General features: G+C 44.6%; 1 protein-coding gene across 1 annotated transcript in view; it reads right to left on the bottom strand.

Annotated features, from left to right (window-relative positions):
* The window catches only part of SMU1 (transducin family protein / WD-40 repeat family protein), an 85228-nt gene that overhangs the window by 26383 nt on the left and 34353 nt on the right, over positions 1–24492 (bottom strand). The window contains exons 2-8 of the mRNA XM_087397339.1: positions 20417–20627; positions 20132–20284; positions 19991–20039; positions 19619–19702; positions 19364–19467; positions 19123–19209; positions 18699–18752 (exon numbers count right to left, since the gene is read on the bottom strand). Of these exons, the coding sequence (XP_087253465.1) occupies positions 18699–18752; positions 19123–19209; positions 19364–19467; positions 19619–19702; positions 19991–20039; positions 20132–20284; positions 20417–20627 (742 nt within the window). The remainder of the gene's footprint in view (positions 1–18698; positions 18753–19122; positions 19210–19363; positions 19468–19618; positions 19703–19990; positions 20040–20131; positions 20285–20416; positions 20628–24492) is intronic.

Consider the following 24492-nt stretch of genomic DNA (forward strand, 5'->3'; position numbering starts at 1 on the left):
ATCCCCTTTCATCAAATGTTGTGCTAGAGACTTTGAGCAAAGGGGTGATTGGTCAAAGTGTAGTGAGGCCAAAGTTGGTCAAATTAGTGGTTAGTACTTGGGAGTGTTGGCAAGATAGAGAGGTCAAAAGATATGCAAGATGGAGAGGTCAAAAGGGATAAGGAGGTGAGTACCCTCCTCTCATGTGCAATCGATCATTTGATGTGACTCCTCCCTAATTTGTACTCAGCTCTTGTGCTTCCTTCACTTCCATCGACTCTCTCGTACTGAGTTTTTCCATTCAAAGCATATGGACCACACAAACCCTGCCGGGAGACGCAGTAGAGACCTAGAGTTCGAGACATGCCATACTCAACAGCGGACACACACGCAGATTACACTTGGCGATCTTCCCTCCTTGTTCAGACCTAGAGAACGGCCCACAAGAGTTACAGTAGCTTTGGTTAGGAGCAAGGTCATTGCCAGGAGACCGAGACGAACTGCACCCATAGACAGCCGCCAGCGCTCCATCATGGCCTGTGTATTTTTAGGACTTAGCATGCAGCATGGGTGATGATGCTCCACCCTTCTACTTGTTTGTATCAGGTTTTTATCAATCTCATAGAACCATCGGCCTTTATATAAGGGAGGAGACAAAAATTCAGTCACAAATCACATAACTATAATGGTGAGCTCCACATTAGCCAAGCTCTTCAGTACAGTGCTTGAAATGGAAATCAGTTCATGGGCAAAAGAAGCCCAGAAACGCGCCACTGGACAAGCAGGCTTTCGCAAGGAACACAGGACAGCAGATCACCTCATTACCTTGAGAGTCCTCATGGATGAGAGTAGACTAAGGGGCGTACTCTATTCTGTTGCTTTGCCGATTTCAAGAAAGCAGACAGTCCCGAGAGGAGGAGTATGGAAAAGAATGCAAGAAATAGGAGTCCCCTTGGCCTTGAGAGTAGGCATTTCTCGGATCTACGAGAAAGTACTATGCCGACTCAAGCAATCACAGGGCACATGTCAGATGTTTTTGAAAGCAATATGGGAGTGAAACAAGGCTGCCCTCTATCACCCACCCTGTTTGGCATATGCATTGATCAATTGGAAGAACTCATCAATGAGTTTGTAGCGGAATAAGGGTTGCAAGGACCGCAACTGGGATTATGGACAGTGCTACTGTTACTATACGCAGATGATGTGGTTCTCTTTGCATATGACCCGGACTCTATGCACAAACTACTAAAGGTGCTCAATACTTTTTGCAGTGAAAGTGGGCTGCAAGTGAATGTAGGAAAAACAAAGATGATGGCAGTATGTACCAATCAGCCCGAGCATCCTCCTGAGATCACTTTTGATGGACAGATTATTGAATATGTCAGTGCCTTCAAGTATTTGGGGATTGACATCCCAGCGGATCACAGAGGGTGGCAATGCATACACAAAAGGATGGATACTGGTTGGGGGAAATACTACAAGTTTAAGAATGACTGCAGGCACACTGACACCAGGAAGTGGAAAATTCGAAATGTATTGTTTGATGCATATGTAGTGCAGATAGTGTTATATGGAGGGGAGGCAGTATTTCAGCATCTACATGGAATGAGATTGAAAAAATGCAGAAAGCATTTCTATGCAGGCACCTTGGTGTCAAACCCACTACCCCATACTCAGTGCTTCTATTGGAAACAGGTAGGAGGCCGATCGAATTTCATGCATTGATCAGAGTTATGCAATATTTGCTAGAGGTGCAGCAGATGCCACCAGATAGACTACCTTATAGAGCATGGACTGCCAGCACAAAGCTTCAAAAGAATCACAAAAGTAAGATCATTTGTACAGGGTGGGCAACAGACATAAGGAAATGGTTCAGCCGATGGAAAGTAGATACATACTTGACCATGCCGCCTGAAAAGGTCACCATGCAAGAATTTCAAATGTCCCTACTGAGCACTTTGCAGACCCACTGGTTGACAAATGAAAAAAGGACAAAGCTGGAGTATTATCAGGACAACATAAACCCTTCATGTTGGTCTACATACATGTCCATGGAGGCCTCTGCTCAGCCCTACATTAGCACACCTATTCCCCTTCTCTCGCAGAAATATAGCCAGGTTTCGCACCAGATCTCAAACGCTTGCTATAGAGAAGGGAGCTTCGATGCATCAGCCCAGACACACCAGAGTTTGTACTCTATGCGACTTGCAGTCAGTTGAGACAGAGGCACATGTAGCTTTACAGTGCCCCCGATATGCACATATCAAGGAGGACTACCAGTAGATACTGGAGGACTCTGCTCAGTTGACATCAGTTCTCTCTACTGCCTCTCCGGCAGCGTTGGGATCTTTTGTCACCCGTCTTTTTACATGTCGTCAAGAACTCATAGATTCCTGACCCCTCTTTTTTAGGAGACTTTCTTTACATTGTATTGAGATGGTCCCATGGGTCATTTTTGGCCTCCCGTGGACGTTAATAAATTCTACTTCTACTTCTCTCTCTCTCTCTCTCTCTCTCTCTCTCTCTCTCTCTCTCTGCATAGGAAGCTACAAAAACCATCAGATGGCAACAAGATGGGATGAAATGGATGGAATTATGGGGTATAACAGCTGCTGATATACCAAAGGATGCATGTGAGATCAGCAATCACTGACACAGAAGATGCTACAAAAATTATGGGAAGACCCAAGGGCAAAAATGCAGTTCTACAAACTGGAAATTAATCCAACGGACAGCTATGGGATTAAAAAATACCTTAAGGAAGACATATCAATGTTTAAGAGGCATCTAACATGCAAAATGAGAACCAGCTCACATGATCTAGAGATGGAGAAGGGAAGGTGGGCAAGACCTAGAGTCCCAAGAGAAAGTAAGATTATGCAAAACCGGCTTACAAGGAGGTGGAAAATGAGCAGTATGTACTCCTAAGACACCAAGTCTATGCGGGACCAAGAGTTCCCCACTAAGATTCAGTTCTATCTCGATCACTTCTTGAGAGTATGGAGGATAGACTCATCATCAAACCCCAGTTCCTTGAGGATAAATGAGTCTCACATGCATTGAGAATTGTTATTGGATAGATTCGGGTGTCGACACAACAGCTAGAGATCAAGGCAAGGAGAGCTGCAAGCATACCTAGAGAGCAGCAAATCTGCAGGTTATGTACACTGGGGACAGTTGCACATGAGTGCATATCACTTATATAGTACCTCCTTATCCCTTTTGACCTCTCTACAACCAGCCACTGGCCTAGGCTGTCCTAGCCCCTGGTCAAGGTCCATTTCTGCCCCAAAATCGAGCACTTTCTATGTGTTTGCCCAACGTACTATGAGATCCGAGGGCGATATCACTGCCTCTTTTAGGAGGGGCATGGCTTTGGTCCACTTACACGACTAATCCATTTTCCCGATCAGGTTTGTGCTGGGCTCTTCTTGAGATGCGACGACAGAGAGATATACTGATGCGACAGACCAGGCAGCGAAAGGGATTGATGCCACAGGTCACTGAGATCGACAGAGCACAAAAACTTGTTACAGATTTCCATGCATCTGAGTTAGTTGCCGGTGAGGCTGAGGGAGAGGAGCTTGATGAGATGAAAGCATCATGGATCAGCAGTGGGACTCTCCGCCACGATGCTGCCAGACGAGACACGCGCTCCACATGCGACACGGAGAGGAACCAGAGCACGCACGATTGAGGTCCGGTCTATTTCAGCCCTCCTCAAAGGTATCACACTTGACGTAGCCCATCGGATACAGAGATCGAGGAGACCACGCCCTCCACCACATCGACGACAGACACAAATACGAGAGCTCCTTACATCTCATCAGAGAGACACCCGGTTACCTGGAGATATCTATCTATCTTTATATATATATATATATATATATATATATATATATAACTTGGCCATGTACTAGGAGCTTAGCTCTGAGCACCTAATACTTTCTGATATTTTGCTACTATACTATTTTGTTCCCTAGCTAGCTTAGCACTTTAGCTTTCAACAAGGGCCTTAGTGAGCCCTTTGCTTCAGCCCTTAGTGGCTTGTATGAGTTACCTTTTGGTTTTGCACTTTGTCTCATAAGCCCGCGCAGCCTCCTACAAACGTTAATACATCTCTTTCTCCACTCCAGCTAGATGCAGCCTTTCAAACCATCACATATCTACACCAGGTTAGATCATATAGGGACTGCACATCAAGGAGACAGAGGTTGCCATGGTTGGCTCTCGATTCCTCCATGAGGTTGGCAACAGTCCCACCCACCATCCCGATCGGGCCACACACCAACCAGGTCATTCGAGAGAATCTCCTACAGCTACACACCTTTAGGACCTGGTTGGAGCCGAGGGAGCTTCCAGTGAAGCTGAGCTTCTACAGAGATCACTGTCTTCGTATTTCGGAGAAGGGATTCATCACACCACTGAGGTACATTGAGCTACACATGCCTCACTCACTACAAATCTCCATCGGACAGTTTCAAATATCATCACACCGCCTTCGCATAGAGAGCGGCAGAGCAGAGGGGATCCCTAGGGAGCATCGCATATGCACATTGTGCGACTGTCAGGAGGTTGAGTCCGAGGAGCATTTTATTTTCAGGTGCCCAATGTACTACGAGATCCGAGGTCGCTACCACTGTCTCTCTTCAGAGACGGCTTCGGGTCCCTTTCCATATTCCTCACCTACCTAGATCAGAGATGCCTCGCGGCCTTCATTCATGAGGGGGTCCGACACAGAGAGTACTTACTCAGGTGACGGGGCTTGGCCACACCACCAGACACCTCTCAGAGCAGGATCACAGAGTTCTTACCATCAAGTGATATTGATCATCCAATCTGTAGCCGCAGACATGACAGAGACCCTGACCTGACGACCGCAACACGACACATGAGGCATCGAGGGGACACACAGATCACTTTGGGAGACCTCCCGTCATTGTTTAGACCCGGGACACGTCCCATGGTAGTCACGGTGGCTCTAGTCTTGCGTCGAGCCTCCTCCAGGAGATCGAGATGCACGCCACACTCCTACAACAGGAGCATAGAAGGGAAGGAATGTTGTGGGTGATGGCTGCAAGACAAGAGGGGAAATGGGCAGTTTACAGAGATGGCAAGGTGATCTTTCGAGAGAGGGCAGAAAGAGAAGTACGAGATGCTGGAGAAGGGAACAGCACATGACAGTGTGTGAACAATGGGACGAGTATGCAAAACAAACGGAAGATGGCAGTTTGGAATTGTAATGGCACCCTTTGGTCCGACCCAGGAGGGTTCTTGGAGACATACAGTAACAGAGATATGGTCTTCTACACCGAGACACACGAAAGCCTAGAGAGAGGGCTGCCCACCGTGACAGGATACACATGGGAGTCTGCCCATAGGAGGGAACTCAGGAGGATAGTGGAGCACGAGGTTCTGGGGGTGGAGCACGAGGTTCTGGGGGTGTGGCTGTCCTCTTCAAATCAGCTCTGAGGCCACTCCTTTCAGTGGTTAGGAAAGAGGAGCATGCATGGGACATGTGGATTAGAGTTCAGATACCAGATGCACGGCCGATCTTCATTGCAGTGTGCTACTTTCCTCCGGATACATCATCCTATGCACGTGAGGTTGCCACAGAAGGGAACAGTCCGTATGAGAGTATACATGATGATATCACAGAGTTCTCTAGACAGGGTGACACCCTCCTCCTTGGTGACTTCAATGCACGCACAAGGGACACCCAGGTGGGACTAATGGACTTTGCATCCGATTCCCTCATAGTCCCAGAGTTAGATGCAGCAAAGCTCGGAATAGTGAGACACTCAGCAGATGCTCCACAGGTGATGGGGTATGGGCGGCACCTACTTGTGATGGGAGTAGTATATGATCTGATCATATACGACGGCCTCCAGAGATGGCCATCATCCGGTGGACTCACTTGTTTCCCACATGGAGGGGGGGCATAAAACCGAGCTGGAGGGGAATAAAACAACTATGGCTTCACGTCAACGACGGAATTCAAACTGTCCACAGCTCTCCCTCACTCCCTCTCTCTGATCATACATTAGGGCCCAGGACAAATTGTCGGGCTGGACCCCCCCGAAGGTCTTTATTACTTTCAGAAAAACTGTTACAAAAGTTCAGCAGGAAGCTGTCTCGTAAGTCTCTCTCTTTCATACGTGAAAAGAAATCCTTCTTTACAAGGGCTTCAAACCCCATTCAAATTGGCAACATGCCACTTGTCTACAATCTAGACTAACTCTTATTACAAGCCACTTAGGGCCATTCTGGAGTCTTCAAAGCTCTCGGTCACACGAACCGCTTCCTAGGTGCTTGTCAGGCTCCCATTTCGCTTAGGAAAAAAAATAATCCTTCCTAGTACCTGCAACAATTAATTAAAGCGCACCACCATGGTACCCATTAATTGTTAGCGCTTTGCATGCAAATAACACATTGTGGACTAATCCTAGTCACGGTGGGCGTCCCCACTGAACACATGTGCACATCTAAACAAATATATATATATATATATATATATATATATATATATTCTCTGGTTGACCGAGGTCAACACTCTTGATTATAATTAAAGAGCTTCGACCAAAGGTCAAGGCGCTTTAATTATAGCCAAGTCTCTCCAACCGAGGTTGGCACATCTTGGTTAACCGAGGTTAACCCCTCTTGGCGCGTGCCAAGTCTTGTTGACCGAAGTCAACATTCTCTGACCGCAGTCAGGTTTACTTGACTGGAGTCAAGTATCTTTGACCGTAGTCAATCCTTTGACCATTAAAATGACTCTTTGACCGTAATTAACACATATAAAACTCTTTAATTAAGATCAAATAAATGGTCAACTGTACTTTAACTTAGGATATTTACATTGTGGTGACATCCCCTCGGCTTCTATTCAGTTGACCTCAACTGAAAAGCTTCCTTGTAAACATCCAAAAGCTGTGGATGATCGGATAACATGTCTTCGTCCATCCACTTGGCATCTAATGCCGTATAATTCTTGAATTTTACAAGATACCTGTAAAATTCCTTACCCTGAGGGCCTTTACGTACAGTATGGTACACAATTTGCTCTGGCTGAAGGACTTCCTCCAGCTCATCCACTTCTGGTGGATCCTCTGATACTGGTTCTGTAGGCTCTGGTCCTTGAAATTTCTTTAGAAGACTCACATGGAATGCATTGTGAATCCTCCAATGCTCTGGCAATGCTAATCTGTATGCAACCTCATTTATTCTTTCTGTAACCCTGAAAGGGCCATAGTATCTGGGAGATAACTTTGCATACACTTTCTGTTTGCCTTTAAACTTGCGGAGCCTAGCTTTTTCAAACTTTAAAAGTACCCAGTCCCCTTCCTTGAGGTCCAACTGTCTCCTATGTTTATCTGCAGCCCTTTTATGTTTCTCTTGAGACCTTTCAATTGCTGTCCGGACTTGGCTGTAAGCTGTCTGGAGGTCTCTTACAAACTGATCAGCTGCAAATATTTCATCTTTAGTCCTCAATATAGGTGGCAAAATCACCTTCCCATATATGACTTCAAAAGGGGCTTTCCCTGTAGAGCTATGTACTGTATTATTGTAAGCAAACTCTACTAACGGTAGGTACTCTTCCTAGTCTGAACTTTGGTCACCCACGTAGCATTTCAGCATATCCAAAATGGTAGAATTTGCTACTTCACTTTGACCATCTGTCTGGGGATGGAAAGAAGAAGAAAAATTCAGATTCGTCCCCATGTTATCAAATAAAGCTCTCCAGAATAGACTGGTCATTCTGGGATCTCGATCACTAACAATGGACTTAGGCATACCATGATGTTTAAAGATCTGTGCCATAAACAACTTAGCCATATGATCTGCCTTTATGGTTTTGCGAACCGGAAGGAAATGAGCTTGCTTGCTGAATCTGTCTATGATAGTCCAAATCCCGTCATTCCCTGACTTTGATCTTGGCAAATCAAAAATAAAGTCCATTGTAATATTTTCCCATGGTGCCTGAGGCACGGGAAGAGGCATAAGTAGGCCAGGTGCCTTCTGTCTATCATATTTCATTTTCTGACACGTAAGGCATTCAGTAACGAACTGATGTATATCTTTCCGCATTCCTGGCCAAAAGAAATACCTCTCTAGTGCTAGAGTTGTTGCTGTAATTCCTCTATGTCCAGCATAGGGAGGTGCATGGCATTCCCCCAAAATCTTTTTCCTCATCTCCTGGGTGATGCATAGGCAATCATCTTTCATTAAATACCCATCTTTCAGGAAATAGTGACTGGTGGATTGTCCTTCTTGCATCTGCTGTAAAATTTCACCAAAATCAGAATCATGAGCATATTGTTCCCTCATGCCTTCCAGGTCCTGATGATAAGCAATAGTTACATTATTGACCTGGGGTCTTCGGGACAAGGCATCTGCCACTCTGTTTCGAATTCCTGGAGTATGGACAATCTGAAAATGATACATTGACAGCATGTTTGCCCATTTCATATGCTTCTCTGAAAGCTTGGTCTGAGTCAAAAAGTATTTCAGACTTTGGTGATCTGTTTTGACAGTAAAATCTGCACCCAAAAGATAATGTTTCCAGGTATGGATGGCATGAATTACAGCCAATAACTCTTTCTCATAGATTCCTAAATATCTTTCCGCATCCCGAAGTCGTCTGCTTTCATAGGCTACTACATGACCATTCTGATGCAATGCAGCCCCAACACATTCTCCACAAGCATCGCAATCCACATCAAAAGACTGATACAGATCCGGAACTACCAGAATAGGCTCTGTAGTCAACTTTTCCTTGAGTGTATTGAATGCTTTCTTCTGTGATAATCCCCATGTGAAAGCTGCATTTTTCTTAGTGAGGTCATGTAATGGAGCTGCGATATCAGCAAAATGTCTGATAAATCTTCTGTAGTAAGAACACAAGCCTAAAAAACTTCGAACTTCATGCACAGTTTTCAGCTCTGGCCATTCTTGAATGGCACGGATCTTCGCTGGATCCATTTGTATCCCATTCTTGGATATTATATGCCCCAGATAGTGGATTTCTTCCAAGAAGAACTCACTTTTCTTGCTGTTTGCATAGAGCTGATGATTTCTTAGCTCTTGAAACACTATAGCAAGATGTTCTCTGTGGTCTTCCTCTGTCTTAGAGAAAACTAAGATATCATCAAAGAAAGTACCGGTAAAATGCCTGTACTTCCGGAAGATGCGATCCATCATTCTGTTAAATGTGGCTGGAGCATTTGTCAATCCAAAAGGCATCACTAAGTATTCATACAACCCGAATGTTGTGCGGAATGCTGTCTTATGCACATCCTGAGGCTGTATCCTCACTTGGTGGTAGCCACTCTTCAAGTCTATCCTGCTGAAAACTGAAGCTCCATTTAACTGATCCAAGACATCATCAATACGCGGAATAGGGAATCTATTCTTGATGGTCATTTTGTTCAGTGCGCGATAATCAACACACATACGGAATGAACCATCTTTCTTCTGTACTAACAGTACAGGGGAACAAAAAGGAGACGAGCTGGGCTGAATCAAGCCTTTGGACAGCAAGTCCTGTACTTGAGCCATAATCTCCTCTCTCTGAGTCGCACTGACTCTATAAGGGGGTCTGTTTGGTGGCTCACTACCAGGCATTAACTCTATCTGATGATCTTCTGGTCTCTCTGGGGTTAACTCCCCTGGCAAAACATCAGAAAAGCAATCTTTAAAGTTTACCAAAAACTGAAACTTATCTTTGTCTGCATCATTCATTTCAGCATGCATATCATTCTCTTTTTCTTTTACAAAAACCATGTACGCAGAAATTGCAGACTTTATTGCTTTACCGCATGAAACATCAGATACAATGGGGATAGTGTCCCCTTTATTCCTGGCAATTACACGCTGATTTTTCCCCCTATGTACAAATTCCAGCACTCTTTCAGGAAGAGTCAACTTCACTGCCTTGCGGTGAAACCAAGGCATCCCCAAAACTACATCATAATGTTTCAGTGGAGAAATGAAGAAGTCTTCCTGATCCACATAACTTTGAACATGTAGACGGAGCTTCCCTATCAAGGGAGTAACTGGCACAGGATTCCCACAAAACATTTGATCGGCATCCAAAGCCCTGCCTAACTCTTCCGTCTTTATTCCCAGCCTCAGGGCTAGATCCTCTGATATGAAATTATCAGTAGCCCCTGGATCAAATAAAATTAGCGCTTGCTGGTCTCTAACTTTACCCCATGATAGCAGCAATTCTCGTTCTTCTGGGTTCAAAGCATGACCCAGTATATCAGGAATACCCCCCGCCATTGGCTTTTGCGGTCCTCGTGGCTTCTCTGCCTCTTTTCCCTTCGATGATGAAGGCTTTTCTGGGCACTGGGCAGCCACATGCCCCTCTTTACCGCACCTGAAGCATTTCCCATCTCTACGGAATTCCGCTATCTGTTCAGGGGTAAAAATAGATTTGCCTTTATAGGTCTTTGAGAACTGAGTACCCCTCGGCTTCTGAGGCTGAAACCCTTTCTTTTCAGCCTTAGGGGACTCTTTCTTTTCTGATTTTATAAAATCAGATTTCTTTTTATCAGCACGTCCTGCATGCAAGGATGGCACTGTAGATGGATCTTGTAGCGGTACAAGACTCGCTACTGAGGCTGAATGCATAAGATCTTGAATATTCTTTGCCCCCAAAGCATTCACTACTGCCTGAATTTTTGGAGTGAGACCTGCTCTGTACTTTCTCATCTGGGTACCTTTGGAGATCTTTTTGAACGGTGCAACCTGCAAATAAGCATCCCAGAACTTTTGGTTGTACCCATCCACTGTATCTCCTGCATCCATGTGCAAGCTGTCCCAGTCTTGAAGAACATGGTCTCTAAACTGTTTAGGCATGAACTGCTGGTAGAAGGCTTTCTTGAAGCCCTTCCACTTTCTTGGGGCTGACCCATCTGTGGTCAGTGCACTCCACCATGCACTAGCCGTTGCTGTTAAGTGTAGGCTGACCATTCTTAACTTGGAGGATTCTGAAAATTTCTCTGTACCAAATGCAGCATCAAACTGTCTGATAAACTGCAATGCTTTGTCTGTATGACCATACTGTCCATTGTAGGTCATAAACTTGACAGATTTTCCTCCCTCTTTAAATTCCTTGGTCGCTTTGGAAGACTTTCTCTTCCCAGACTTCTCGTGTTTCCTTCTTTTCCTGGATGGTTTATCTGATAAGGAAGAAGAAGACACAGAAGTCAAACTCGAGGTAGACGGTGATGGACTAGGAGATCGGTGACGATGCCTCGATCTCTTTTTACTATGGGACCGTCTCCTATGAGATCTATGAGATCTCTCTCTCTCAGACTGTACACGAGAGTGTGCCTCTGGCATTGGCACGTCATATACTGGATTAGGCATAGCTTCTGCTGGAAACAAATGCTGAGCCCTGGGATCCCTTTTAAGATTTTCCAGCTCTTGTATACGAGTGCGTACCATTTGTTCAAATTCTTGTTGAGATTGTGGCACATTCTTCTGTCTTGGATGCACATCCCTATCTTGAGAATCCCACTGGATAGGTGATTGATCCATATTCTGAGATCTGCAGATTTTCTCACACTGTGCAAGTAATTTATGCACACTACCTTTGCTTTTCCAACAGAAAAAGTACCTCAACAAGAGGTGTTTTGCATTCACAATCTATGCCAGTACGGGCTGTCAGTTCAAAGCATGTACCCACACAATTGCCAAAGCATCATCAACTATGTTGCCCTTTTCTGGCTGCTGCAGATGGCTTCAAAAGGCATCTGTTTTTCCCTCTTTTTACTGTTCAAAGGCATGCATACTCCATTTTCTGCAAATCTCTGTTTTCTCTGCTTTTCTCTGGTTTTCTGCTACTTTTCTGACAGTAAAAGTCTGGCAGGCAGGTAAAAATTGATAGCCAAAACTGTCTCTGCAACTGTCTCTTTTTTTTTTTTGTTGAAAACAGTAACCAGATGAGTAACTACTGGTTACTCTAACCGACTATCTGATTCTGGTCTGGTTAGTCTGCAACTAGACTAACTGGACTGGTTACATCAACCAAACTGGTCTGGTTAGGCCAGCTTAACTGGACCAAAGTTGAACTAACTGGACACTGGTTCAACTAACCAGAGTTAACCGACTACGGTTGACTTAACCAGGGTTTCACTAACCACGGGTCAACCAACCAGGGTTTAACTTTACCAGGATTAACTTAACCACAGGTCTGCCAGGCTGGCTGCCACGTGTCAGTGCCATGTCAGCATCTGAGCTGTCTGCCACCTGTACTGCGCCACGTCAGCGCCACGTGTCTTGTGCCACGTGTCACTGCCACGTGATCTGGTGCACTGTGTACCTGCTGGCTGCCACGTCAGCATCACGTCAGCGCCACGTGTCAGATCTGCCACGTCAGCAGAGATGACATCAGCGCTCCACGTCAGCATCAACGCAGCACCCCTGCAGGCACCATGATGCTACGCGTGAAGAACAAGAGTCGCCGTGACACCCGTCTACAAAATCCCAGCGGAAAGTGTTCCGTCAACGTACACCTGCGTGGAGGTGTGTTAGCGCTGTTCTCTGGTGAAGGTGCGTCAGGTCCCGTCTCAAGGAACAAAGCCTCTGTCGACCAGCGTAGCTCTTCGTCATCATTCACCAGCTGACACCCCCGCGCTTGCCAACCATTCAGTACCCGCGTAAAAACGTCTCTTTGGGATTATCAGCACAAGATTGCCTTCCCGATTTCCATTGTTCGTCCTTTTGCATTCACAGGACCCCTTCCTTTGCCGTTCACGATGGCTCATGGAATCTCTCCTTAGCTTCCTTTGGGAATTCCATCACGTAATTACCCAGCAAGACACAACGCTACTTGGGCTCTTGCCTAAAAGAGGAGTTGCACTTCCGGTAGGGCAATATGTTTAGCCAGACTTGCCGCCGTATGCATAAACACTCGCTTGCTCCTCTTTATTCCAACACTTTGAATCGTCAAAAACTTCAGTAAGTTTTTGAGCCTCGGCTCTGATACCAATAAAACCGAGCTGGAGGGGAATAAAACAACTATGGCTTCACGTCAACGACGGAATTCAAACTGTCCACAGCTCTCCCTCACTCCCTCTCTCTGATCATACATTAGGGCCCAAGACAAATTGTCGGGCTGGACCCCCCCGAAGGTCTTTATTACTTTCAGAAAAACTGTTACAAAAGTTCAGCAGGAAGCTGTCTCGTAAGTCTCTCTCTTTCATACGTGAAAAGAAATCCTTCTTTACAAGGGCTTCAAACCCCATTCAAATTGGCAACATGCCACTTGTCTACAATCTAGACTAACTCTTATTACAAGCCACTTAGGGCCATTCTGGAGTCTTCAAAGCTCTCGGTCACACAAACCGCTTCCTAGGTGCTTGTCAGGCTCCCATTTCGCTTAGGAAAAAAAATAATCCTTCCTAGTACCTGCAACAATTAATTAAAGCGCAACACCATGGTACCCATTAATTGTTAGCGCTTTGCATGCAAATAACACATTGTGGACTAATCCTAGTCACGGTGGGCGTCCCCACTGAACACATGTGCACATCTAAACAAATATATATATATATATATAAATAAATATATATATATTTTCTCTGGTTGACCGAGGTCAACACTCTTGATTATAATTAAAGAGCTTCGACCAAAGGTCAAGGCGCTTTAATTATAGCCAAGTCTCTCCAACCGAGGTTGGCACATCTTGGTTAACCGAGGTTAACCCCTCTTGGCGCGTGCCAAGTCTTGTTGACCGAAGTCAACATTCTCTGACCGCAGTCAGGTTTACTTGACTGGAGTCAAGTATCTTTGACCGTAGTCAATCCTTTGACCATTAAAATGACTCTTTGACCGTAATTAACACATATAAAACTCTTTAATTAAGATCAAATAAATGGTCAACTGTACTTTAACTTAGGATATTTACATTGTGGTGACAGGACAAGTATAGTGGACTACATGATGGGCTCCCTTGCCTTCGCATCTCAAATTCATGACTTTGCAATACCCCCTCCCCCACTCGGTGCAAATCACTCATACCTGACATTTCGTGTTTCCACCACCAGGCCAGTCATAGAGAGAATCCTCCATGCGCCCACTCAGACCCATGTCCACTTTGACCAAAGTCTCGATCCAGTCTACGTGAGTCATTTAGCTCGAGTGCTTCTGACCCTACACGGAGTAGAGGTAGACCTTGCTCAAGTTTCAGCCATTTTGGCTTCAGCGGTACACGAGGCTGCCATCATATCTTTCCCTACGACTCGACCCACACATGCCCGGCCTGGCAAGATGCCTCAGAATCCCTAGTATGATGATGACTGTAAGGAGATGAGAGCCACCTCACACACGAGCAGTCCCTGGGACACCTGACCTCATCTGAGGCGCATCGCATCTCACGTCGGATGACACGACGTAAGAAGCAGACTTTTCTCACTCGCAGGATTGATGAGGTGGTCGGATCCTTTCAAGGGGGAGACCCGACTATCGGCTAGGGACTCCTATCGGAGGGAAAAGGCCCATTCCATCACGGACCCAGAGATTTGGCACAGATATGCATGCTCTTTATACGATGTCCTAGGTCAATTGCCACCAAATATGTCCTCTATGCCTAGACCCACTACTTGTCACTTGTTCACTGCGCACAACATAAGGAATACACTCCTTTGTCTGCACAACCGGAGAGCACCAAACCATGAGGAGCTACGTACAGAGCATTTTGCACATGGGCAGGAGGTCCTGGCCCCGGTTCTAGCGCAACTGTTCAACCATGCGGTATGTCACAGGTTCCCACCTACTTGGAGCACTACCACCATTGTACTGATACATAAGGCAGGGGACCCCATGGATACTAGGAACTACCGCGCACTCATGATTGGCGACACTCTGGCTAAGATTTACGGATCGATATTGGAGAGGGCGATCAACAGTTATCCAGAGGACCATGGACAGTGGGCTCTTGGGCAGGCAAGCTTCCGAAGACAGCACTCCACACTGGACCACATTTTTACCTTAAGAGCCATCATCAAGGAGGCGAAGTCGAGACGCCAGAAGGTCTACACTTGTTTCGTGGACTTTCGGAAGGCTTTTGACACTGTCCCTCGCTCTCGCCTGATCAGGCGACTCCAAGAGCTACACCTCCCAAAGGTCATGATCTAGGGAGTGATGAGCCTATACGAGTCTGTCAAAGGGCGTGTCCGCGCTCCTGGGGGGCTTTCAAATTGGGTTGAGAGCACCATAGGGGTGAAACAAGGCTGTCCCCTCTCACCGACTCTCTTCGGACTATACATTGATGAGATCACATCCTTTGTTGATCGCTTAGGAGGAGAGGGCTCCCTATTGGCTGACTTGATGGTACAGATACTACTTTATGCAGATGATATAGTCCTCACTTTGTCCTCAACAGAGGGTTTGCAAAAACACTTGGAGGCCTTGGAGATGTTCTGCAGAGAGAGGGACCTGACAATCAACCTTGGAAACACAAAGGTTATGATCTTCAATACATCCCAAGCAGTGCTTCATCAACATCAACGTTGCCATAGTTTCACTTACTGTGGGGAGCCAGTGGAGATAGTGCAGTCCTACACGTACCTAGGGGTAGTATTCACGGGACCAAGCTTCACGATGACCCATGCCGCCAGAGCACGACTCACACAAGGGAAGGGAACCCTGGCCCGACTAGAGAGAGAGTGTTTCCAGGCGCATTTTTTGTTACTCTCATGAGACCAACTACCATGTATGCAGCACCTTTTTGGAAGAGTGACCTTTCAGCTATTGACTGGAAGGGATTTGAGAGGCTACAGGTGATCATGGGGTCTAGGATGATTCGGAGTAAGCCTTCAGTCCCCATCAGATCATGCAGGCAGAGTTCGCCATGACACCTCTCCAAGTGGATGTCCTCTTCCAAACCGTGATGTTTCTCCATAGAGTTTGGACCCTACCTCACTGGAGATTATCGAGACTGTCATCCCGACACCTGGCAGAGAGAGGCTTTGATACAAAATGGTATGCACGGGTGTCCACTTGGTTTGATAGCCACGGTATCCAGATGGATAGGCTCCCCCCCTTTCAGTACAGTATGGATGCGCCACCAAAGCTCCTTCCACATGATGAGATTAACCGATCATACGGTTAGACCTTCTCCAGTTTCATACTTCTCGGGCTTTGGGAGGGGGGTCAAGAGTTCCCCACCAAGACCTAGTTCTATCATGACCACTTTCTGAGGATATCGGAGCATGGTCTCATCATCAGGCCCCAGTACCTCGAGGATAGGAGAGCCTCACACGCCTTCCGGATTGCTATCGGACAGATACGAGTCTCATCCAACCAACTACGGATTGAGGCTGGGAGACCGGCCGGCATACCTAGAGAACAGCGGATCTGGAGACTATGCACGATGGAGGAGGTCGAGACAGAGGAGCATTTTCTATGTATTTGTCCGGCCTACTATGAGATCCAAGGGGGATACCACTGTCTCTTTCAAGAGGGGATCGGTTTCGGACCATTAAAACTATTGAAGATAGTAGTACTTTGGAGCACGCTGAAAGTAGCAATGATGGGCTGAGAAGATCACAAAGAATCAAGGACAAAGGTACGTCACATGTGAACTTTGCTTTGATGGCAAAAGTTCTTTCTAATGATCAACCCACTTCATTTTCTGAAGCAATCAAAAACAGCAAATGGAAAGAAGCAATGGAAGAAGAATACTCTTCTATCATGAAGAATAACACTTGGACACTTGTTGAGTTACCTCATGGGAAGCAGGCCATTGGTACTAAGTGGGTTTTCAGGATCAAGTACAAGGCAGATGGCACCTTGGACAAGTACAAGGCAAGGCTGGTTGCTAAAGGTTATGTGCAAAAAGAAGGGATTGATTATGAGGAGACATTTGCTCCAGTTGCAAAAATGACAACCATACGATTGGTTTTGGCAGTGGCCACTCATCATGGGTGATCTGTCGCACAAATAGATGTCAAGTCTGCCTTTCTCAATGGCATTCTTGAAGAGGAGGTATATGTACAACAGCCCCAAGGCTTTAAAATAAAAGGCAAGGAGAGGCTTGTGTGCAAGCTTAAGAAGGCGTTGTATGGCTTGAAACAAGCTCCCAGGGCATGGTACTCAAGGATTGATGAGTATCTCACAAAGAATGGCTTCATGAGGAGTAAGAATGACTCCAACCTTTATGTCTTTCATGAAAATGCAGATTTATTGTTGATCATTGTCTATGTGGATGATTTGGTAATCACAGGAAGCAGCACCTCATTGATTAAGCGCATAAAGAAGAGCTTGTCAATTGAATTTGACATGAAGGATTTGGGACAGCTTCATTACTGTCTTGGTATTGAAGTTTGGAGGCAGGAAAACAGTATGTTTCTTACCCAATCCAAGTATGTGAAAGATGTACTTGAAAGATTTGAAATGGCTGATTCAAAAATAATGCACACCCCCATGGAATTGAATGAGAAGCTAACCTCACGTGTAGATGAAAAGAAAGTGGATGGCACAGGTTATAGGAAACTGGTTGGCAGCCTCATTTATGCTACTATCACGAGGCCGGATATTTCATATGCAGTGAGTGCTCTAAGTCAGTATATGGCAGATCCAAAGGAAAGCCACATGAAGGCAGCAAAGTGGTTGTTGAGATACATTAAGGGCACTTATAATTATGGTCTCGAATTTGTTGCATCTTGTGATTTATTGCTGGCTGGTTATTGTGATTCTGATTGGGCCAGCAGTGTTGATGACAGAAGATCTACCTCAGGATATTGTTTCTCACTTGGCTCTAGAGTTATTTCATGGAAGAGTAAGAAGCAGCCCACGGTTGCTTTATCCTCTACTGAAGCTGAGTATATTGCAGCAAAAAGTGCCGTTTGTGAAGCAGTGTGGCTGAGGTGCTTATTGGCTGAAATACATGAAGTACAGGCAGGTGCAACAATGATTTATTGTGACAATCAAAGCTGTATTCAGATTGCTAAAAATCCAGTATTCCATGCAAGGACGAAGCATATTGAAATTCATTATCATTATGTTCGTGAGAAGGTGCAAGCAAAGGAGATAGAGCTGGTTTATTGCTCTACTGAAGATCAAGCAGCAGACATGCTTACTAAAGCATTGTCTCGAGATAAGTTGGAAAAATTCAGAAACATGATGAATGTAAAAGAGAACAGATTGATCATTAAGAGGGAGTGTGAGAGTTAAAATAATGATGTCAATCTAATGTGCAAGGGGGCAGCAAATAAATGAAGGGTAGTACAATAAATGTGTACCAATTGTTAAGGTACAAAGAGTGGTATGAATAAATGAGGCCCTAACATTAGGCGCCGTATGTATGTATGCAGTTTTCAGTTTTAATGCAAGTTACTCTTTTAGCTTCTCAACGTGTCTCTTCGCTCCTCTCCTTCTCTCTCTCTTTGATCTCATTTTCAGCAAGCTTCCTCGCACTTTAACAACTAAACCTACAAGCGTGCTTCTGTTTCCTTTTTAATCCACAAATGTGTGCATGTTGCAAACAATGGAGTTCGCCACTTTTCTGTTTTACATTTCTTAAACAAAAGGGTTATGGTGAGTGTACTACATGAACTTGGATCGTCCTTAAACCTACACGTTTGCAACTCAGATGTGTATTTGTTCCTTCTCAAAACCTAGCCTGTCATCAGGCACACAAAGGTGTTGCTGCCATTCTGTTTTCCTCTTTCTAAACACCTGGAGTATGCAGAGGTCACACAACTCACATCAGCCTGATATTGCAAATCCTTCTTTAGCTTTCCGCTTATGTAATCCCAGACCTGCAAGCACCAAAATAATATTAGCTCACCATGTGAAAACTTTTCCTCCTGCAATCATCCAACAATATAACCTTACAGAATAGCTCCCTGTGTGAAACTCATTGCACCACCACAAATACAAAAGATGCCATCCTTGCAACCTTATCCTTTTTACCATCCCAGAAGTTGAGAATGTGCACCCTTCTAACCATCCCAACAAGCAAATCTCATTACCTAGAACAGCCCCATGTGTGCACTAAATTGCTGATTAAGCTACAAATCTGAGACGGCTTACTGCTTGAATGGACTTACATGAGAACCAAGGGAAAAAAAAGCAAGACCATGTGCCACCAAGTTGCAAGTATGGCTGTAAACTTAAGCATATACCAACCTCAAGAAATCCATCCACAGAAGAAGAGACTAGATATTGACCATCAGGAGAAAACCGGGCACATTCTGGGTGACTCTGTTTGCCAAACTGTGCAACATCAAACACAGACAACATGCACCTTTAGTGAAAAGCAAGACTGGAACTCCCTTGCTTAATGTAGCTTTGACAGAACCAAGCTTATACGATCTTGCACATATTAAAACCCAAAGCAATCGACCACAGTAAGAGATTTAAATTGTACTTTTATGGAATGGGCTAGTGTTGTGGGATATGTTTCTTCTTCATCTGCTTTGATTGCAGCCGTACCTCTGAAAAGATCAAACTGTGTTCCTGGTGGCAGAAGCCCTGAACATATATTGCCCACAAAAATATTGGTGTTCACAATTACTCGGTCTTGAGATGGAAATCCAGACTCTAGAATCTAAACATGTTCCTCTTGCATTTTAGCTACGATAAAATGTAGGAAAATCAAAGAAAAATAAGTTCAGTGCGGGACCTTGATGCTGTTGCCATTTTAAAGCCTGACCAATCAGGGCCATCAACCTTGATGGGGGTACCACTGTTACTTCCTGTGCAAGGGCTGAAAATATAGCAATGTAGATGCTCATTATTTAGGGCCACGATAATCTACTGCTGAAAGTGTAATCAGTCTGATTGATCAAAATGGTTCTCTTTGCTTTCAGTCTCCCCTCAAAGAGGCAGCTGGATTGCAAGTGAGATAAAAGCCCTAATATTACAATCAATTTATGACATGCTAACCGAAATCAAGCTGAATTATCGGATTAGCATGAAACACATTTTAAAAATTGAGGCATCACAACATCATATATAGTGAACAAAAGAGAAGCACAGGAACACAATTCCTTGCCTTGAGCTATTTGAGCCCTCCTCTTCTCCTTGGATGAGTCTTGGTATGCCTGCCAAGTTCCAACAACATAAACTTCAACGTTTGATACCCTGCCCAGCAACTTGAATCCATCCAAACAACGACTGCTTATAAACCCATTACCTCCCTGGGATCGAAGTATGTCCGCACTAGCAAGTGCTCAAGACGCAGGTATCTTTCAGGCTGTTCCTGCTTCATGAATCCCATGGCTTGCGTTTGTCTTAGTATAGCTCTAGCTGTATCCAGCTCCCGCAACTCTATCATTTCTAAAACAATCTGCAAAGCCCTTCGCAAAACATAGTCAGTATTATGCTCTAGATGCTGTTCCTTTGCAGGCTAGAGGCAACATACCCTATAAAAACACTCCCTGCAATATTACTTGCGTGTGAAAAGAGAATCAATACTGACCTGTTCATAGAGATCTTCAAGCTTCTTCCTTGGAAGCTTAAGCTGTGCAACCTGAGGAAGGACTGCATCCCAACGCCCATTGTTGATGTCTGCAACAAACGTCTCAAGACTATCTACTGTATTGAGTGAAACTTGGCATTCATTCTGCAATGTCTGGAAAGTCTGCTGCAAAGAGTTCTCTTTACAGAACTGCAAAACAATCTTGATGACACTGCAAAAAAGGAAGAAGCATTATTACTTCCTTACCTTTAGTACATTAAAACAAAATTGATTTCCTCTAACAAACACTTAGATTCTTCCTTTGGCAATAGAGGTCAAGACTAGAGTTCTAAGTTATCGCTTCTTTGTGCAATGTTCAATTCCTTCATGAATGTCAAACCAATTAAGCATGCAAAAAGAGATTTGTAATGCATTATCCTATTAGACAAGAAACACAAAACGATTATCATGAGTTCTTACCGAATGCGTCTCTAAAGTAAATTCCCTATATAAGAACAAACACAACGCAAGAACACCTGCAATTGCTTTGTACCAACCCTTTCGTTTACTTGCTCCATCAGTTTCTGAGGTAATCCGCTTGTATCCATTTGTGCAACCTTGTTGAGGTATTGGATGTGTGTTAGCATTGTACATCCCATTCAAAAGGTAACGTACTTGTTTCTACTGACATTATAGGGTATGGTGCTTGTACCTTGATCCCAAGCTCTTGTATAACGAATATCTTTAGTACTGCTTCTACTCTTTTCCAACACTCATTGGCAACACGCCTTGGCGAGTCCTAGGGACCAAGCTTGCACTGACATCATGTAAAGTGATTTCCTCATCTCCAGCCCCAAATGCGTGCCTAATGCATTTCTTTTGGATGGCTAAAAAATTAAAATAGCTTTCATTCCTCTGAGGACTCTCTTTTCTTAACGAAAAAATTAATATATTCCATTCAAAACAACACAATACCAAAAAACGAGCAGAGGTGGGAGAACAATCTCCCTCCAAAAAAAAAACTCCAGAGGCAAAGAGAAAACTCAATCGGTAGCCTCTTATGACCCTGCTCATGAGGTGGGACACAAAAGTCAATCCCAAACCCCCACTACAGTTCAAAGGAAAAAAACCCACAAAAAAAACCTCCTCACAGTTGTGTAGGGGGAACGTGTTTTCCTTCAACGACGTGCCTAAGGAGCCAAATTTTGCCCCCACTTTTGTCCACCATAAAGAACATGCACCAAAAACTAAATCAAAGAAGCAAAGTGTGAAATGAAGCACGAACCATCGAACCGCTTGGAGGGAGAAAAGGGAGGGTGAAAACTATTCTTTGAAGTGCACCAAGTGCGGAAGAAACGGGACAACACCAACAAAGGGCTACAGGCAAACCGTGCTTTGCCTGAAGCGCTCTCCAAAAGCCCTATCCAATGTGTTGACAAGAGTGGCAGTCCCCTCCATTGTCGGCATCCCAGAGGGATGATGATTGGCAAGAAGAGGAGAGAAGCTACTTCAAAAACGCTAAAAGCAAGTCTTGAACTTCCAAAGCCAAGTTACTATTTGTGAGGTGTTAAAAATCATAACCTTGGTGCAGGACCAGGCATAAGAGAGAGGAAAAAAAAGGGGAGGTAGTGCTAAGCAGGAAGCTTAGCACCCCCCTAGCTCGAATGGCAGGGAGCAGCGAGGCTACGGCGCGGCCCGATAGCGAGACTAGAGTGCAGCTTTCCGGTCCTTCTACATGTTTTTATCAACCAAGTCTCGTGTTTTAGGGCTCTTTTTTCCACACATGCACTCCATTCTTCGAATTCTAATTGGTAGTTTCAACCTGCATTGCTTTTCCTTTCTGAGCATATGTCAATTTGGCTAGTGGTCTGCTTTCCCTAGTAGACCATCTGAGTTACAGTCGCTCTTCTCGGGGTGTCTCTGCCAATTCTTGCTCTTCTTTATCAACCTTTTCTATAGGTGGCTGAGTAATCGGTATGTCTCATCCCCTTAGAATTTGATGTTTTCCATTCCGATTCTTCATCAAAAATTACATCTCTGGAGATGATGACCTTTCAGTTTATGATATCATACAACTTGTATGCTTTACTCTCTTCACTATAGCCAACCATGATGCATTTGCGTGACTTCCCATCCAATTTTTTCAATAATCGTCATGTATGTGGGCATATGCTATGCAACCAAATATGCAAAGATGCCCAATGTGTGGCTTGTGTCCAATGAATGCTTCATAAGGTGTCATACCTTGAATTGGTTCAGTCGGAAGCTAATTAAGCAAGTAGTTTGCATTGGCAATTGCTTCTGCCCAATACTGCTTTGGAAGATGCTTCTCACTAAGCATTGCTCTAGCACTGTTTGCGAAAGTACCGTTCTTCCTTAACTTCTTGCATTCTGTTGAGGAGTATCTACACATGTGGATTGTCTTCGAATGCCATTACTTCTACAAAAGTTCATGAATGTTGAAGGCATGTATTCACCTCCTCTATCTGATCTCATGACTTTGATCTTTCTGCATGTCTGGTTCTAAACCATGGCTTTGAATTCTTAAAATCTGAAAAAAACTGCAAATTTCTCTTTCAGAAAGTAGACCCAACAATATCTGCTATAGTCGTCGATGAAAGTCAGGTAGTAAAGTCAGGTAGTAAAGAGAGGAAGGTGCTTGCACCGGAAGCCGATTGATGAGGCTTGGGTGTGTGGGCGTCCCTTGGCATATGCTATGCTTGTGAGCCGCGTTAGAAGAGCGTTGTAGCAGGGTCGCTCGATGCTGCAACAATAGGAGCTTGTAGCTACAGTTGGCACCTTAGCTAGTTGAAGAGTCGCAGGAGGCTGCCATAAGGATCTGTGGATCGAGTGTATGGGTTGTGTAGTCGAGGGAGCCTTTGCGCTTGTTATAGTCGCCTTTAGAGTCAATTTGCACTAGCTTAGGTCGTAGGATAGACTCACAGAGTCTAAGACTCTCTCTAAAGAATACTAAGCTTTTTCAATGACACTCTTGCGAAGAAGAATTCAGAGCAAAAGATCTCTTTTGGACAATGAATCTCTCAACCAAGAAGAAGATAATTCTCTCTCTCTCAAAGAGAATAAGATGGTACAACTCATAAAGATCTAACTCTCTCAACTCTCAAGAAACACTCAAGATGAAAATAACTCTCTTAAAGAATGGATGGAAATTCTCAAAGAAATGAACGAAAATTTCTCTACAGAAGTGAACGGAAGGAACTCACAATCACTCAAGAGAACTCTCAATCACACACTCTCATACGGATCACAACGCCTCAACAGAAGGCAAGGGAGCTCTGATCAATGAACATATATGGAGAGAAGAGAGAAGAAGAGTGGAGATGAGGAGAGAGGGCACAGCTAGAGAGCACACCACATATGACTAGCTGTACACTAAAGAATCAATATATACATCCCTTTTAGGTTAAGGGTTAGGGCTTCTAACCCTTGTGCCTTTTAGCACTCTATGCGTTAGTGCTATGCACATATGAACACATGATGTTGAGATGAATCCTCAACATGTACTTCTACTATCTGCCGTATATCTTTAGAACTTCAGACCGCGTGCTCCACCTCAAACGTATGTAGACTCTCCGTCCAAAGATCTCAGCTACTTGCTGCCCTAGAAGACAGCCAAGGTCCAGCCCTTGATGAGCTCAGTCTGCAGAAACTCTTGGACTCCTCTGCCTCCTGGATGTAGGCCTGAGGGTGTGTGTACCACTGCTCCTGCTGCTCCTCTGATGGCTGACCTGCTGGATGCAAAACTGAGGCTCAATGGCCTTCCTTATATAGGGCCCAAGGCCCCTTGAAACAGCCAACTGGCAGCCTCATTCTGGCCGACCAGTCTGCCATAAGACCCACCCCACCAGCCCTTTATCTTGGGCTGTGGGCAGCTCCTCTTGGAGCTGCCTTTGTAAGACTAGAATAAGTCCAATCATACAAATTTAGATTTTTTGTTGTTCTAAAGATCAAAAATCTACACAGAAAATAAAAGAGAAAATAAAAGAGAATATGAAAGAGAGGAAAAAAGAGGTAAACAAAAACTTTTATGAAAAACAAAAGGAAGACATACTCAGCAAGCAAAGCAACACTTATGT

This window comes from Dipteris shenzhenensis, chromosome 26 (assembly GCF_047967505.1).
Source record: "Dipteris shenzhenensis isolate YYH24624 ecotype China chromosome 26, Dip_SZ_1.0, whole genome shotgun sequence".
Classification (NCBI taxonomy): domain Eukaryota; kingdom Viridiplantae; phylum Streptophyta; class Polypodiopsida; order Gleicheniales; family Dipteridaceae; genus Dipteris; species Dipteris shenzhenensis.